General features: G+C 33.7%; 1 protein-coding gene across 1 annotated transcript; it reads left to right on the forward strand.

Moving 5' to 3' along the window:
• The first annotated feature begins 1,954 nt into the window (after positions 1-1,954).
• LOC110642147 (protein phosphatase 2C 29) lies at positions 1,955-9,997 on the forward strand. The gene is made up of 4 exons (XM_021794102.2): positions 1,955-3,993; positions 6,771-6,884; positions 7,839-8,103; positions 9,317-9,997. The coding sequence occupies exons 1-4, from the start codon at positions 2,143-2,145 to the stop codon at positions 9,439-9,441; spliced, it is 2,355 nt and encodes a 784-aa protein (XP_021649794.2). The 5' UTR covers positions 1,955-2,142; the 3' UTR covers positions 9,442-9,997.
• Positions 9,998-16,233: the final 6,236 nt, after the last annotated feature.

Below are 16,233 nucleotides of genomic sequence, written 5' to 3' on the forward strand. Positions count from 1 at the left end.
AATAGATTAATTGAATTATTATTTACTTCTAGTATAAATTTATAAAGGCTTATTTATCTTCGAGGGCTTATTTGATTTATTTTTTTTAATTTAAAAGATTTACTTAATTTTTTAAAAAAATTTAAGAGTTTAATTGAACCTCAAAACATTTTAATGACTTATGTGACTATTTAATATGATATTCTATGTTAAGTCGGGAGTAATACTCAACTCAACTCAACTAAACATTTATCTCAAAAATTTATTAGGGTTGGCTATATAGATTTTATTTTTATGCTCTAAATGATTTTATGTTAAATATTCGGAAATGTGTAATGCTTATAAGTCATGTTATACTACTTTCCTTCAAATTAGTTTAGGTTTACTTTTTCTTTTCTTTCTATCCTCTAATTCAATGTGTTCTACTTGTCTAATTAGAATCTCCGTGTGTCTACGCTTCACATGACCAAACCACTTCAATTTCTCTTCTCTCGACTTATTCTTAATTAGCACAATTCCTATATTTTCTCTAATTATCTCATTACGAACTTTATCTAATATAGTATAGCCACTCATTCACCTCAACATTCTCATATCCGCAACTTTCATCTTAGATATATGTGACTCATATATTGTCCAATACTCATGATCATATAACATAACTGATCGTATGATTATACGGAAATAATATTTAAGTAAAATTCTCTTAATAATAATAATTTTAAAATTTAAATCCTGATTTAACAGGTAAATTTTGCTTAGAAATCAACTCTATTCTCTAATCCAACCACTAATTAGTTAAATAATTTTACATGTTTACACTTAAAAATAAAAATATTGTATGTATATATTATTGCTTATGCAGAAAGAGAGAGAATGTGGGCATTCACACGTGTCGCGTGACATTACTTGCTAATTGTCGTTTAGCTAAAAATTCGTAGCAACCAACAAACTCTTTGACTTGCAGCTAAAGTTAAATAGACAGATAAACAAAATGCCTTTCCCGCCTTCACATGCAACATAATCTTATTCTTTTTTCAAAAATAAATTAAAATTCCTAATAAATTATATAATTTTAATTTTTTTTTTTACTTGTTTGCTAAGGAAAAGGCGAGAATTTTTCCTTAAGAAATAATAAATTATTAATTAGTTATAATATTATTAAGTGTTTTAAGGAATTCGTGTCCTTTGACTACATCGGACAAGCGAGTCTCATACAGATGCAAACGCCATTTTCTCTCTCTCCTTTGACTGAATCTTGGCCGTTCATTTCTTGATCCTGTGATTCTAGCTTTTGCTGACATGGCACTGAAAGATACCCTCCCAGCCCACGGACACTGACGGATAATATAATTGCTCCATTTTTTTTTCCTTTTAATTAATTAATTTTTAATAGCATAGCCTGTCAAACCAGCTTTTTTTGTCTTCCCTGGCCCACAGTTTTGTTTATTAAATGACTAAACTGCCATTGGTTTGTCCAATACCTAAATACAATAATGAAATATTGCTAAGATTATTTTATTTATAGAATTTTAAAATAATTAAATAATTTATTTTATTAATATTTAACATATTATTTTTTAAAAAATAATTTTTTAATCTTTTTACTAAAATTTCAAACGGAGCCAAGAAGACACATGGAATGGAATGGGGATTGGGAAATCGGGTCTCAAAGATGTAAAAAAAAAAAAAAAAGACAACCTGGCAATGCAATGTGGTCCCAAATAATTTCCACATGGAAGCAAGTAGACCCCACAAAGTATCTGCTGGCTCTTTACGTGGACCCATATTAAAAAAAAAAAAAAGAGGTGAGCACTAGCTAGATGCCAGGTGTAACCGTCAACCAAGAACCAACAACGGAAAACCAAAATTCAAATCACAAGAAAACAAAAATTTGATAGAGAGAGAAAAAATAAAAAATAAAGGAAAAAGAAACACTTTCCCTCAGGAAGGAAAGAAAGTCTTCGCTCCCTCAACACCTTCTCTCTCTGTTTACTTTGGCTTTATTGGCTTATAATAATTCCTTTATTTATATTGTTTAAAGCTGGTTCTCTTAAAAACTTGGCCGGAACTTCATTTCAAAAGGGAGGGAAGGGGAGAAAAGTAAGAGGAAAATCCATTTTTTATCTTGGCGTCCAAACAGAACGTGGCGAATCAAATGTGATGGGAAGTGGTTTCTCCTCCCTCTTCCCTTGCTTCAAACCGGGGACTAACCGGACCCAACACGAACAACCCGACTTGATCTTCACTGCCTCTGAGCCGTTGGATGAAACCCTAGGTCACTCTTTCTGCTACGTTCGATCCTCTAACCGCTTCGTCTCTCCCACTCCCTCCGATCGATTTGTCTCTCCTTCTCACTCCCTGCGTTTCTCTCCTTCCCGGGCTGCAACCGTTTCCGAGACCCGACCCGGATTGCCTGAGACTGGGTTTAAGTCCATTTCCGGCGCTTCTGTTAGTGCCAACGCTTCGACGCCTAGAACTGTACTCCAACTTGAGAATATTTACGATGATGCCTTTGACAGTAGTGGGTTTGCTGCTGGTGTTACTGGTGGTGGAGTGAGGGACAGTATTGTGAACGTGGAGGGGTTCGAAAGCACGGCGTCGTTCAGGGCTTTGCGGTTGCAACCGGTGCCGCCTGGCGGAGAGGGGTTCTTCATGTCGGGTCCCATTGACGAGGGTGCTCTATCCGGTCCACTCGACACGAACTCGGGGACCGACAGTAGCGGGCGGATACACTTCTCGGCGCCGCTTGGTGGCACGTATATGAAAAAGAAGCGAAGGAATGGCATTTCTGGGATTAAGAAGGCATTATATCGGAACTTATCGGAGAAGAAACGGCCGTGGGTGGTGCCGGTGCTGAATTTCGTGAACCGCAAAGAGACTTCGGGAACCGGAGAGGAGAGGGAGAAACATGATGAGAGTAATGTGCAGTGGGCGTTAGGGAAGGCGGGAGAGGATCGGGTCCATGTGGTTGTGTCGGAGGAGCAGGGTTGGTTATTTGTTGGGATTTATGATGGGTTTAACGGCCCTGACGCGCCTGAATTCTTGATGGGGAATCTCTATAGGGCTGTGTATAACGAACTTCAAGGGTTGTTTTGGGACCTTGAAGAGCCTGACGAGGCAAGTAATGTAGCATCAACAATTGTAGTGGAAAGTGACAATACGACTAACTCATCACTAGAAAGAAACGGTAAAGATTATGGGGAGGGTTCAATCGGTGAAGCAGAATCGAATTTAGTTAATTTAGAAAATGTAGCTAAAGATGATTCGTCAAAGGAAACGGGTGCTGAAAAGGACGGGGATGGTACAATTGGCGGAATTGAATCGAGCTCGGGGCCTCATGAAAGGGCAAAGAGGGTAACGTTTCAATCAGAGGGGATAGAGATTACACAGAGAAGACGATTATGGGAATTCCTTGCTGAGGATGATGCAGAAGACGGGCTTGATCTTTCAGGGTCTGATAGATTTGCCTTTTCTGTTGATGATGCAATTAGTGTTGGCAATGCGGGGTCTGCAGTCAGTAGAAGGTGGTTATTGCTGTCAAAACTGAAACAAGGGTTGTCAAAACGTAGGGAGAATAATATTTTTCCATGGAAATTTGGATTGGAGAGAAGAGAGGAGAAGGTGGAGAGTAGTAGAGTGGAGGAGAGGGTTTTGAAGAGGAAGCGGAAGGTAGGACCTGTTGGTCATGATTTGGTTTTGAGGGCATTATCAAGAGCGCTAGAAATGACTGAGCTAGCATACTTGGATATGACCGATAAGGTGCTGGATACAAACCCAGAGTTAGCATTGATGGGTTCGTGCTTATTGGTGGTGTTGATGAGGGATGAGGACGTGTATGTGATGAATGTGGGTGATAGCAGGGCAATCGTGGCACAGTATGAGCCAGAAGATGTTGGTTCTTGTGTGGATGGTTCCGGGTTGACCATGGAGGGGCTAACTGAGGGTCCTGCTCAAGCAATGAGGTTGACTGCATTGCAGCTGTCCACTGATCACAGCACAAGCATTGAAGAAGTAAGTTTTCTGTTTTCCAAAGTCCATTGTTAATTATCCCTTTCTTTATGTGTTGGTAGAATATTTTCCATTTTGGATTATCTAGTTTTACTAGTAATGGTTGGATGATTAGAACTGCTCAATATATATTGGAGCATGATGTTTGTCTGATTGTGTATCGTTAGGATTTTTGTTCTTCACTTGGTCTGCTCATATTTTGTAATCTGTTTATCCTTGAAAAAGGACTGGTGCTTAGAATATTAGAAGAACACTGATTTTACAATTCACATAACTGCTCCTCTATCTTGTAGTTGCTTTTACTACAATAAATTCCAGCTATTTATACAACAGAGGTATACCTAGAAGATTGACATGAGAAGGATTTTGAGACCTTCCAATTAAGCTGTAAGCCTCATGGATACCACGCATTGTTTCATCGAGTCCGTTAAATGCTTTACCATTGTCTGTATTCTGTAAAAATCACGTACTTTTTTTTACCTCATTTTATCATTGGTTTTCTTCAGTTTCTGAATTAATCTCATTATCTTTGTTTGGAGTGTTACTTGTGTACCCAGTGTTAGATTTAAAAACATGAATAAACAGGTCACTTTTGGGTTCTGCATTTGATTCTTTGGGCTCTTATCCTACTAGTTTCAATTTCTAGCGATTATTTGGCAATGTGACTTATGATCAAAGATTGAAGGAATTTTTCTCTTTCCTGAAAAGATGAGTTAACACTTAAAATTGTTGCTATAAGGCGTTTCACTTCAGTCATTTTGTAGTTTTCATGGTTTCTTGAGTTCTTAATTGTCGGCCCACATCGTCGTATGCATATTTATTGTTCTTCTGAGCTCATTTTTAGTATTACTAGTTGTTGAACCAGATTTTGATATGTTAAGGAACGTTCCTGCAGGATATACTTTATTTCAATTTACCCACATTTACTATTGTAGCTGGATCCTTTATTATTTGTTTTATTCTTAGTTTATCCCTCGTTTGACTTGTGGCTGCTAGCTTTATCAATAGTCTCCCCCTTCTTTAAAAAGTAAGCTTGATGGAAAAATGAGTTGAATTTTAAAAATGGGGTTGTACAAGTCACCTTGTACTGTTTGAAGGAGAAAAAGGAATTATATTGCATTTGAAACTTGTTTGCCCCCTTTTTCTTCATGTTCAGTTGTCACATGCGGGCCCCATTTTGTTGCCTGTCAATTGAAGTGGCATATTATCTATCCTATCTTGTTCCACACATGATAGCAGTATATATTCTTGCATGGTCATGTGATTTGAGGAAGCTTCCTTTGTAGGATAAAACAAGGAAGAGACACAGAAACTTCCTTGTTTATCCTCATTTTCCTAGTTGGGTTATGCTTGAACAGTTGGATGCTTCCTTTGTCAAAATCCTTTCTTTTTTTTGGTTTGTTTGTTTTTGCAAGTATCTTCAATTTATCAACGGATGCAATATTTTATTTGTTGCTTAAGACTAACTGAGTCGAGATCCCCCCTTTCCCTGCTCATAATATTCGGTCTAATTGGTAAGATTGAATCATATGAAATGTAAGTTTTAATTTGAAACTTATTATTCTATTTTATTTATTTATTTTTTTTTAAATCCTCTACTTTATTCTGATTGCCTACTTTTTGTACTTCTAGAGTGTAAAAATCCTCTACTTTATTCTGATTGCCTACTTCTTGTGCTTCTAGAGTGTGTCTGCGCCATTGTAATAAGTGATGTGGCTAAAGGCTACAAGCTTGTCTTTGATGAATATAGATGACACTTTAGTGACTGAATGACAGTTTTTGGTACTCTGCAATGTTTGTTGTGTTTCTACACTCAAGTGCTTTGCTGATTGGTAAAATGCTTGGTCCACAAGAATGTGGTTTGTTTCTGTATATGGGCCTCCAAATCCAACACATCTTTGTTATGAAAATTTTATATAAGATAATTGTTTTTATTGGCACAGATGCCTTTCTTTTTTCACAGGAACAAGTTATTTATCTCACTGGATAGATTCTTGATAGCCTTTTGACTTTGTTGAAAGTGTGTATATATATGAATACATAGGAACCTACACTTGTAAGTCTTTGTTTGAGTCTGATATATTAATTAAGAGGAATCTATCTAAGGACTTAACCGCATTTAAATAGAAGAGGAACCATTCTGGCGAATTGGTGAATTTGGATTGGTCGCTATATCTTTTATCGTAGATCTCTTACTGAGTTCTTGAGGAACAATATATTCTAGTGGTTAAGTCCCAAATCCTTAGTTTGTCAACAACTTCAATGTCAATAGTAGGGATTTTTTTTAATTTATTATTATTATTATTATTATTATTATTATTATTATTATTATTATTATTATTATTATTACTATTATTATTATTATGTTGAAGAGAAATATTTGAAAAGAAAACAGATTTCATTTATTCCTTGGATCGTGGGAAAAATTGACAGTCTCATTGCAGTGTAAAACATTTGTGAATTTGCATTGTTATGAGTTTGCAACGGCACTATAACCCCGTCATTATCTTGCAGTTGTCTTTGTCTTTGTATTAGACATGCTTGGACTATCTTTGTTTTAAAATATTGTACCATGAATATGACGCATATATGTGTTCTATACAGGCACAAATATTCAAAATTTATGTTATGCTTTTGTGCAATTTCATTTTGGTGTGCATATATCTTGATTGATCAAACTTTAATATCATTGTTCAACTTTTATCTTTAATTAGTTTTCTATTTGTGTGACTGATTGATTTAATTGCTAAGAAATTGAAGTATCTGTGCAACTCATGCAGGAAATCTTAAGAATCAAGACTGAACACCTTGATGACAGCCAGTGTATTGTCAATGATAGAGTGAAAGGTCGTCTTAAGGTTACCAGAGCATTCGGAGCAGGATTTCTCAAACAGGTATGCCAAATGTTCTGCTTGATGAAAGAAATAAAGCCTATCACCCATGATTTGTTCTGTCTGCTACGTTGTTCCAGTGAATTGCATATTTACTCATGATTAATGTATTTCAATGTGACATTTAGACAATACATACCCATAATTGAATTATCTATTATTTATATTCTGTGCATGGTTTCATGTTAAACTGGGATGGTAACTGGTATGACATACTTTTTTGTCATTTAATAGATTACAAAAATATGTTGTATTAAACATAGAAATAGGTAGTTATATTTAATTTAGGATTTCATATGTTGGCAATTGACAAGTATGCACATGGTACTTGTGTACAAATAAACATCCACCAATTCACGTGTTAAGAACAGGTTGTGTTAGTGACATTATGGAATATGTACTGACAATTTATCATCCAGGACCACTCTGTAGCCACCCGAAGTCCTTTGTTTTGAATTTTGTAAGTTGTAATCATTTGAATTCATGAATTTTGGAATATCGTGCATATAGTGAATTTCTTAAGTCTTGAAAAGTTATTACTGTGTAGCATTATGTTGGTGATTGGTGCTTTTGTGGTCAAAATTAAAAAGTGGTTTTCCCCCTTCTTTTTGTTGGGGGAGGGCAAGAAGACAAATACACGAGCATTTTTCTAATTTTTCATGATGTTACTAATGAAATTTGATCTTTTGCATGGTTTTCCACCTCTTTAGAATTAATCAGTTAACTTCTTCAAGTTTTTTAATTCAGCATTGACCATGTATTTGCCTATTTTGACGCACCAAATCAGGTCAATTTTCTTCTACAAAATAGCATTTTCTTTTTCCTGTGGTAGGTTACTTATTCATATTTCCTCTGCCAATACAATTAAAGAGTTGAGCTCATTTTAGGATGTTGTGTACTTTTATTATTGTACAGCAATACAATGATTTTAACAAAATGAAATTCATGCTGGTGCAGCCCAAATTTAATGATGCAGTGTTGGAGATGTTTCGGAATGAGTATATTGGTACTGCACCATATATATCCTGCATGCCTTCTCTCTGTCACCATCGACTGTGTCCAAGAGATCAATTTGTAGTCCTCTCATCTGACGGACTATATCAGTATCTGACCAATCAGGAAGTGGTTTCTCATATTGAGAGTTTCATGGAGAAGTTTCCAGATGGAGACCCAGCGCAGCACCTGATAGAGGAGCTTCTTTCTCGCGCAGCCAAGAAAGCTGGTATAGCTAATATTATATATATATATATATATATATATATATATATATATATATATATATATATATATATATATATATATTGATTACTTGAAATGCTTTTTTCTTCTTGGGTCATGCATAATGTGAAGCAATCTAACTGAAAGGTTGGTAGTGAAAATGTCAATCATCCAAAACAATCCTTAAGGCCCATAAAAATTGCATGCTATTTATTTGTTTCGTCTTGTGTCACTAACCATATTGGCCATAGAGAAAATAGATAAATGACAAATGTATATACTGTTTTATGGGGTATGCTTAGTGTGTTTTTGGCAATGGGGATATTGATACATTCTTTGAAAGCTGGTGCCCTACTTGTTATCCTTCCACACATAAACCACAAACCCCAACCCACCCACCCCCCAAAAAAGGAAAAGGTATTGGAACACTAGATTCCAACCATTGCTCTCTCTCTTTCTTCTTCTTCTTTCTTTTTTTTTTTTTTTTTTTTTCTCTCTCCTGGTCTTCAATTTATTGTTTACTGTGTCAAATTGGTCTATCCATATTGTTAGCCTAATCTTCTAGTAAAGCATTATCTAGTCACTTTGCTTTTGTTTCCCCCCTCTTTTTTGTTGTATTGTGATTCCTAAACTCATTTTTGTTCCCAATCTTAGAATAGAAAAAAAAAGTCTTGGAACTTTTCTGGTGCAATAAAATTTGGTATAAAGCTCAATATGTTAGCTTAGAGATAGAAATGAAGCTTATATCCAGGTAGTGCTCTAAATTGTTTGAATGGCATGAAGTTGGTGGATATTTGTTTTGGTTAATACTTGCCAGGCTGAAGTTCGTATTATCTATTCAATAATGAGGTATTTGGGGAAATGCAGCTACAGCAGATTTTTTATTGACACGAACATGACACGATTACTTATTTCTGTCATTATCCTTATGCACATGACCCATTTCTTAAATGAATAACACAAGAAGGATGGTGTAGTTAGTTCAAATTGTTATAAGCCTTGACTTTGTTCCTTGTTTTTTGTGTGTTGTGAACCTTGTCATTGCTAGACATTTATAACTCACGCTGCAAAAGTGAGGTTGATGAATTCAAGCCTCATTCATTGAAATTTCTATTTGTTTTGTATCTTCAATAAGACATTTATTTTGTGCGACTCATTATTGCTTGAGCTTTTGAATTGTTTGTCTTTTGGTTTTCATCTTTGTTGGTTGTGTGCAGGGATGGATTTCCATAAATTACTAGACATACCACAGGGAGATCGACGGAAGTACCATGATGACATTACTGTTATGGTGATATCTCTTGAAGGAAGAATCTGGAAGTCATCAGGAAAGTATCCTTGAAATCTTGGTACATTGCTGTCTCTCAACTGGTGACCACATTTAAGTGAGATCAATAGAATGCGGTTTCAATTCTCAAGTTGATTCTTCTGCAAGCAGTTTAGAGAGTTTGGATGATATGATCCATTTTTTTATGGGTTAGAAAAACATATCTTCGGGCTATACAGAGTTAACAGGGGCCACTCCAATGATATTAGCAAAGACTAATGCTAGGTAGCCATTAATGGTTGAGTAGATGCCCTGAAGGAAAAAGAACACTAGGGAAATCTGCAGATGGGGGTTGGTGGCAAATGCTCCTTGGAATGAAAATGTTTGTTTCCTTGTAAACCCATGTTTTTCTTATATATTTTTTCATAGTTGGAGACCTTTTTCTATTCATAGGTGCATTAATTTTACCTTTTAGAGCCAAAAAAAAAAAAAAAAATCTTGGGGAAGAGGGTCTGTAATATGGTGGGGGTATACTGAACTCGATCATTTCCTAGTCTAAAGTGAGCTCTGTAATTTTGAAGGTGGATTTCCACCAACGCGGTTCAAAAGTATTCATTTTTCTTTTCTCAAATCTTTTTTTTTTTTTTTTTAAATACAATTGAAGGATAGCCTTTTCTCTTCTTGATATACTAATATTCTCATGTTATCTCAATTCAACTATTTGACTATTCGAGAACATCTTGTGGAGATGAAAATTGTTATGTGTATAGGATTTAATTTGTGGATATGGTTTTATTTTATTTATTTATTTATTTATATATGTCACCTTGCTGTGATATAACTCAACACTCGCCTATAGTGCAATGGAGTTAGATTTGGTAAAAGAGCAAGGTTAGTTTGGATTATTTACTCTCTTTAAATAGAGGTGATTTATTAATGTATTGTATTATGTAATATATATGATTTTAGTTTTTAATAAATTTGAAAAAAAATAGTATAGTATGAGATGATTTAATAACTTTAACTTGTTTTGTTATGATTTTTAATAAATTTGAAAAAAATGGTATAATATGAGATGATTTAGTAACTTTTCCTTGTTTGATTATGATAAAATAAATATAAAAATTACTTAAATATCGTTTATTATTATTATAAATGATTTAAAAATATTTATTTAAATAAAATATTATTTATAAATAATATTATTATAATAATAATTAGAGATATTTTATTTTTGTTTAATTAATCACTAAATATGGTTTATAAATATATGATATTGAAATTATATAACTGAAATTTTATATATTGTATAGGTATAAAATGAAAAAGTAAAAATTCAAAATAATGTCAAACCACTAACATGGTGTTTTGAAAAGTTATGGTAAAAAGATGGCTTTTTTTAGAAACAATCTTTTCAAATATGTAGAGTAACTATATCATACAATATGAAACCATTTTAAACCATGATCGAAACATTGTAACAAAGTTTTTGAGTTAATTCAGGTTTTGTATTTTTTGAATAGGTTTGGATTAAGCTATTTTAGATTACCCATTGTGTTTAAATAAAATTAAATCATTTATGTTATGTTTGGATATCAAAGTTTAAAATAAAGGTTTTAGATTTAATTTTAGTATAAATTATTGATAAATTGTGAATTTTAAATAATATCATTTTACTAATTAGGATTTGAAATAATATCATTTTATAAATCATTTCATATCCACACTCAAATAAGACTTTTCCATATTTTTTAGCCTATTATATGTTAATAAGTTGATTAAAACATGCCCTTTATCAAATTCAAATATCATATTATAAATTCTTCCATTTAAACACAAGATTAGAGAATTGTTTTGGATTAAAATGTTATATTTTTAGAATTTGGGTTGTTTATATCATGGATTATCTTAGTTCAAGTATTATAGGTTGTTGGATTGACTCTTAATTACATTGTTAATTACTCATGTTTATATTATTTCAAGTTTTATGCAAATCAAAATAGGTTAATTACCAATAGACAATTATATCTAAAAGTCTAAACGATTATACTAAACTTTTTTTATTTTAACACTAAATCCCAACTTTTGATTTTGGATGCAATGATCACTCATTCTTATCTTTTTATTTTCAAAATAATTATTTATTTTTTTTTAAAATTTAATAATTACTTTATTTATATGTTTATTATTTATTGATTTACCAATTCATATAGGTATGCTATATGAAATTACAGTGGCAGCATATAATTTCTCCAAATTCAAAAGCAAAGCTAAAGAAAGCCATTGATTTTTTAAATTGAAATGTCAAATTACAGATTAATCCTCATTAGTATGAGGCTAAACTTCAGCTTATAAATATTAGAGGATATAATTGTGATTTTGAATTTTAATATTATATTTCTCATAAAATCATTTAATTCTATCATAAAAATAATCCCATTTTCTCTCTCCTAACTCTCTCTCTCTCCCCTTCTTTTTTCTTTCTCTGCCTCTCACTTTTTACCCAAAACAAAAGGGCTAACTTTACTATGTGCAATAAATTTAAACTTTAACAACTTTTTTTAAGCTAACATATTTAGATATCAAGATAACATATAAAGTAATAAATAATATATACATCATATATAATAGCATTATAATTTAGTGTAAAAATATTATTAAAAATTTTAAGTTGCAAGATTTATACACATCATTAGGTGCTTACTGATAATTTTAATTAAAATTATGTTTTAAATTTTTAAAAGCATATAAGGTATACTGTTGAAGTTTAAATTCATTATAGTGAACTGTATAAAAAAATATTTGACTAATGGCCAAAGTATAAGCATTTGTTTTTTAACATATAAAGTAAATAATTGCCTTGTAATATAAGAAATTATGAAATCACATTTTAATTATTTTTTAAAGAATTTTAATATAAAAAATGGAAAATTAATATCAACCCATGATTCATATTCTTTAGTTTTAAGTTCTTAGATTTGATATACAAAGATGGAGAGAAAATACCTTACAAGATCACTCTTTGTTTTTCTATTTTCTTTTTTTGTACTAGTTTGAAAATACTTTTAATATAATGTTTTGATGTTTTAGAAATACTAAAATCAATTTTTAAAAGGTTTTTGAAAATCAAACTCATTGTAACAGTAGCTAAAATAGCATGCTAATCTAGTCTTAGGTTCCAAGTGCACTTATGCACAATTGCATATAAGCAATATTATTAATTAGCATGCTAATTTTGAAATTATCACACTATTTTCAGACATGATAACTTGGAAAGATTTTAAAATATATTGAAAGCACTAAAAAATAATGCTCTCTATAGAAATAAAAAATCATTTCATATTTAATTTTAAAAGGTAGATCTCATGTAATATATGAGAGAGGCGTATAAATATTGAGTGCACCTAATAATTTTTTGATGACTTGTTCAACAATGGCTAGGTTTCTATCAAATCAAGACTTGGTATTTTTTTTTTTTTTGAAACTTCAAATATAAAGAGCTATCTTACTCCTTTTATGAGTTATGAAAACTGATAATTCTGAGAGTATTTCAAAGAGCTATGAAGAAGTTTTCATCTTGTAAAAAATCTTAAAATTGATATTTTCTTTATTAGATTTTATATTGTAATTAAGAGTTTTAAGAGAATAGAAAAAAAAAAAAAATTCTTATAAAGGTTTTTTTAAGCACCTAAATTGAAGATTAAGGATGATTACAAGCACTAAAGGAAGCCTGGAAGATCTATGGCTGCAAAAGTCTCATGAAAAAAGTTGCATATAGTAAAAAAGAAAGAAATCTAAAAAATATCTTTGAGTAATTGATGTAGGCCTTGTGTACCGAATAATCTCTTTCATTCTTGCAGTTTAAATGTGATTAAATGGTGATTATTTGCCAAGCTTGATATTTAAAGATATATGTGAATGATGCTTAGTTTATGCTTGTTTGATGCTTAAATTTGATTGATAAGTTAGATTTTGAGATATCAACAAATCCCCTCTATGATACCCAATTTTCATGTCTCAAAACAAAGCATATTTCTTAAAATGTAGATGCTACACTTTGTTTGATACTTTATTATGGCTTGTTGCTGCATCTTTGCACTAAGCTAAGAATTTTTATGAGACTACAAGAAAGAGTTGAAAAATCCAAAAAGTGTTCAATCAACCCTTCTTTTAGAAATTCTCTTGGGCATATCAGTTGTGATTAAAGCTAGCCTATCTTTCTTACTGTTTAAACACCTTAGATGTATTCTATGGCTAGCATTTCTAGGAATTTATCCAATTTGTTGTATTGAAGCTTGGGTAGATATTTTAGGTGTCCCTAAATTCTAAAATATTCGTTGCTATTAGCAATGGATTTTAGTCTGTTATTGTAACACCCCAAAATTTTATTAATTATGAGTATTTTTGATATTTAAATTTTATTTAAATTTTAGGAATTTTTTTGAGATTTTTCAGATTTTAAAAATCGGGTTCGATTTTCCGAAAATATAAACTTTGATGATTTTTAAAAATTAATTTAAAGACCACGTGGCAAAACTAAAAATATATTTGGAGTCTAAGTATTTTTCTGAGTTTTCGGAAATTTTTTCGGAATTTTTGGACCTCGTTTTCGATCCTGACGCAGAGTAAAAATTCAAAATTTTGTATTTCGAATCGAACCGGACCGGATCGGACCGGTCGAATCGGACCGGTCTCTTCTCTTTTTCTTCCTCTTCCTCCCGCGCGCGACGCTCTCCCCTTCTCTCTCTCTTTTCTCTCTCCTCCTCCGCCACGGCCACCGCCTCCCTCCTCCGCGCGCGCCTTCCTCGGCCGCCGATCCGGCCACCGATTGGACCGGGTCTTGTGTCCAAAACCATCTACTCGGCGAGAGCTTTCCATAGACACCAAGAACGCCGAAATCCATCGAGCGGATTGTCCGATTTTTGCTCGGGAAGATTTTAGCCCATTTCGACTTTTGGGCTAAATTTCTCGAAAACCGTGAATCCGACGAGGAAACCGAGGCCACCAGCACGCTCCATTCGTTGAGAGCTTCGCAACGACATAAATTTCGAATTTTTCCGACACCGTTTTTCTGGGTCCCACGAACCGCAGTGTATTTTCGACCATTAAATGAGCTTAGAAAATTCTGAAAAATTTATGTACTAACCCCGTGTTATGGGCTTCGTAGGTATCCTCGATTCGGAAATTCGCGATTGATCGCAAATTAAAAGTCTCGAATTGGGCGAGGTTTTGGCTAGCCCCATTGTCGAGCGTCTGAGCGTTCGAAGTCGGAATCGGCAAAGGTAAACCGAACCTTATTTTTACGTAATTTTCTAGTGCTTAAATAGGATTAAAAATCCATAAAATATTCGTGCTAGCTTAGAAAATTACGATTCTTTTGCAATAGCTTAGTAATATTGCTAAGGACCGCGGGCAAAGTTTTATAATTTTTAGAGCTTGTTTGGGCGGTTTTGCAAAAATGATCAATAATAAGGACTAAATTGAAATTTTGCGTATTGTGATTGATGATCGATTTGATGGGCCCGGGAGGCTGTGTGATATGATTGAACTGTTGATATGTGGATTGTGAATATAGAAGTGCGTTTTTAGCCCTTTTGCGGTCGGGTAGGTCTAGGTATAGGGAGACTCTGGATTTTCTAACGACTTAGGGCGTAATTGGTCTTTTTCTTTGTTGTATTGAGTCGATTGTATTAAATAAATGTAATATGATTGTCGGTGAGGATGACCTTCTTCCTCGCCCGGCCGCCCACGGTAATTTGTCGTCAAGTCCGTGAGTAAAATATTAATTTTAAGCGTAATTTCGATGTTATTATATGTTCGACATGCCCATGCATCACTTATATGCATATATTTATGTAGTTAAACTCTAGGCACGAATTATGTTGCATTGATAAGCGTTAATGTGCCATGAGTGTTGTTGTGGTAATTTGGAGGCGGTGTGCGTGCGTTGGCGTGCGTGTGATGTGGTGTGGACTATGGATAGGACGGGTAGACACGGCTTGAGTTCTTGGGACCGGTCCTTCGGGTAGACACGGCTTGAGTTCTTCATTGGGACCCCGATTTGGTATTTAAGTGGAAGTCAGTGAGTTCTTCGCACAGTTGGATTTAAGAGAGTCAGATAGGGATCGGCTCCCATATACTATGAATGATGTTACAGGTGTGTGAGTGCTCCAAATTACCTTTTGATGCTATGATGTGAATATGGTGTTGATGTTGCATTTCACTCTCAAAGTTGCATTAGTTTGAGATAGTTATAGAGATTATAGTTAAGATTGATATTTTACTCTCTGAGTCGAACGTTCACTCTGTTCAAAAATTTTACAGCCACGGGAGGATATTTTGTTCAGGTTAACTGCTTTTCTACCTCGCAGGTTGTTTATCAATATTGTGTAATTTTAATTACTCCTAGAATTTCCGCATGTGTTAGCAGTATTTATTTGAATTTGGTCTGTAATATTTTTATCATGTTGGACCTGTAAACTTAAATATGTTATGCATGTTGATGGATTGGATGAGGGAGCTAAGCTCCCATTTATTTTATGTTGATGAGTATGTGGAGGGTGAGCTGAGCTCCCCAATTGAGTATTTATTGTGTTTACAGGTCGGGTGAGTCAAAAACTCCTCGTTGGAAAGTCCATTTTATGGCCGGACTCTGTCCGTTTGTTTTCTCGAAATTGGGCCCAAATGGGCCTTAGAGTTGGGTTAATGAATAGTTAATGCTTACTACGGGCCTCGGGGGCTTTAGGCTGGCCCAGGTCCTAGTGCCGGTCCGGCCCATAGGTTGGGTCGTGACAAATGTGGTATCAGAGCTTAGGCTCCAGATTGCTAGGGAAAAGTTGTCTAAAGTGTTGGGAAGAGTCTACTAGG

This window comes from Hevea brasiliensis, chromosome 15 (assembly GCF_030052815.1).
Source record: "Hevea brasiliensis isolate MT/VB/25A 57/8 chromosome 15, ASM3005281v1, whole genome shotgun sequence".
Classification (NCBI taxonomy): domain Eukaryota; kingdom Viridiplantae; phylum Streptophyta; class Magnoliopsida; order Malpighiales; family Euphorbiaceae; genus Hevea; species Hevea brasiliensis.

What these genes read in the sequence shown, in the direction of transcription:
- LOC110642147 (XM_021794102.2), top strand. Translation starts at nt 2,143, where the DNA reads ATGGGAAGTGGTTTCTCCTCCCTCTTCCCTTGCTTCAAACCGGGGACT. An exon ending in ACAGCACAAGCATTGAAGAA is followed by an intron (nt 3,994 to 6,770) that starts GTAAGTTTTCTG and finishes CAACTCATGCAG; the next exon opens with GAAATCTTAAGAATCAAGAC. An exon ending in TCGCGCAGCCAAGAAAGCTG is followed by an intron (nt 8,104 to 9,316) that starts GTATAGCTAATA and finishes GGTTGTGTGCAG; the next exon opens with GGATGGATTTCCATAAATTA.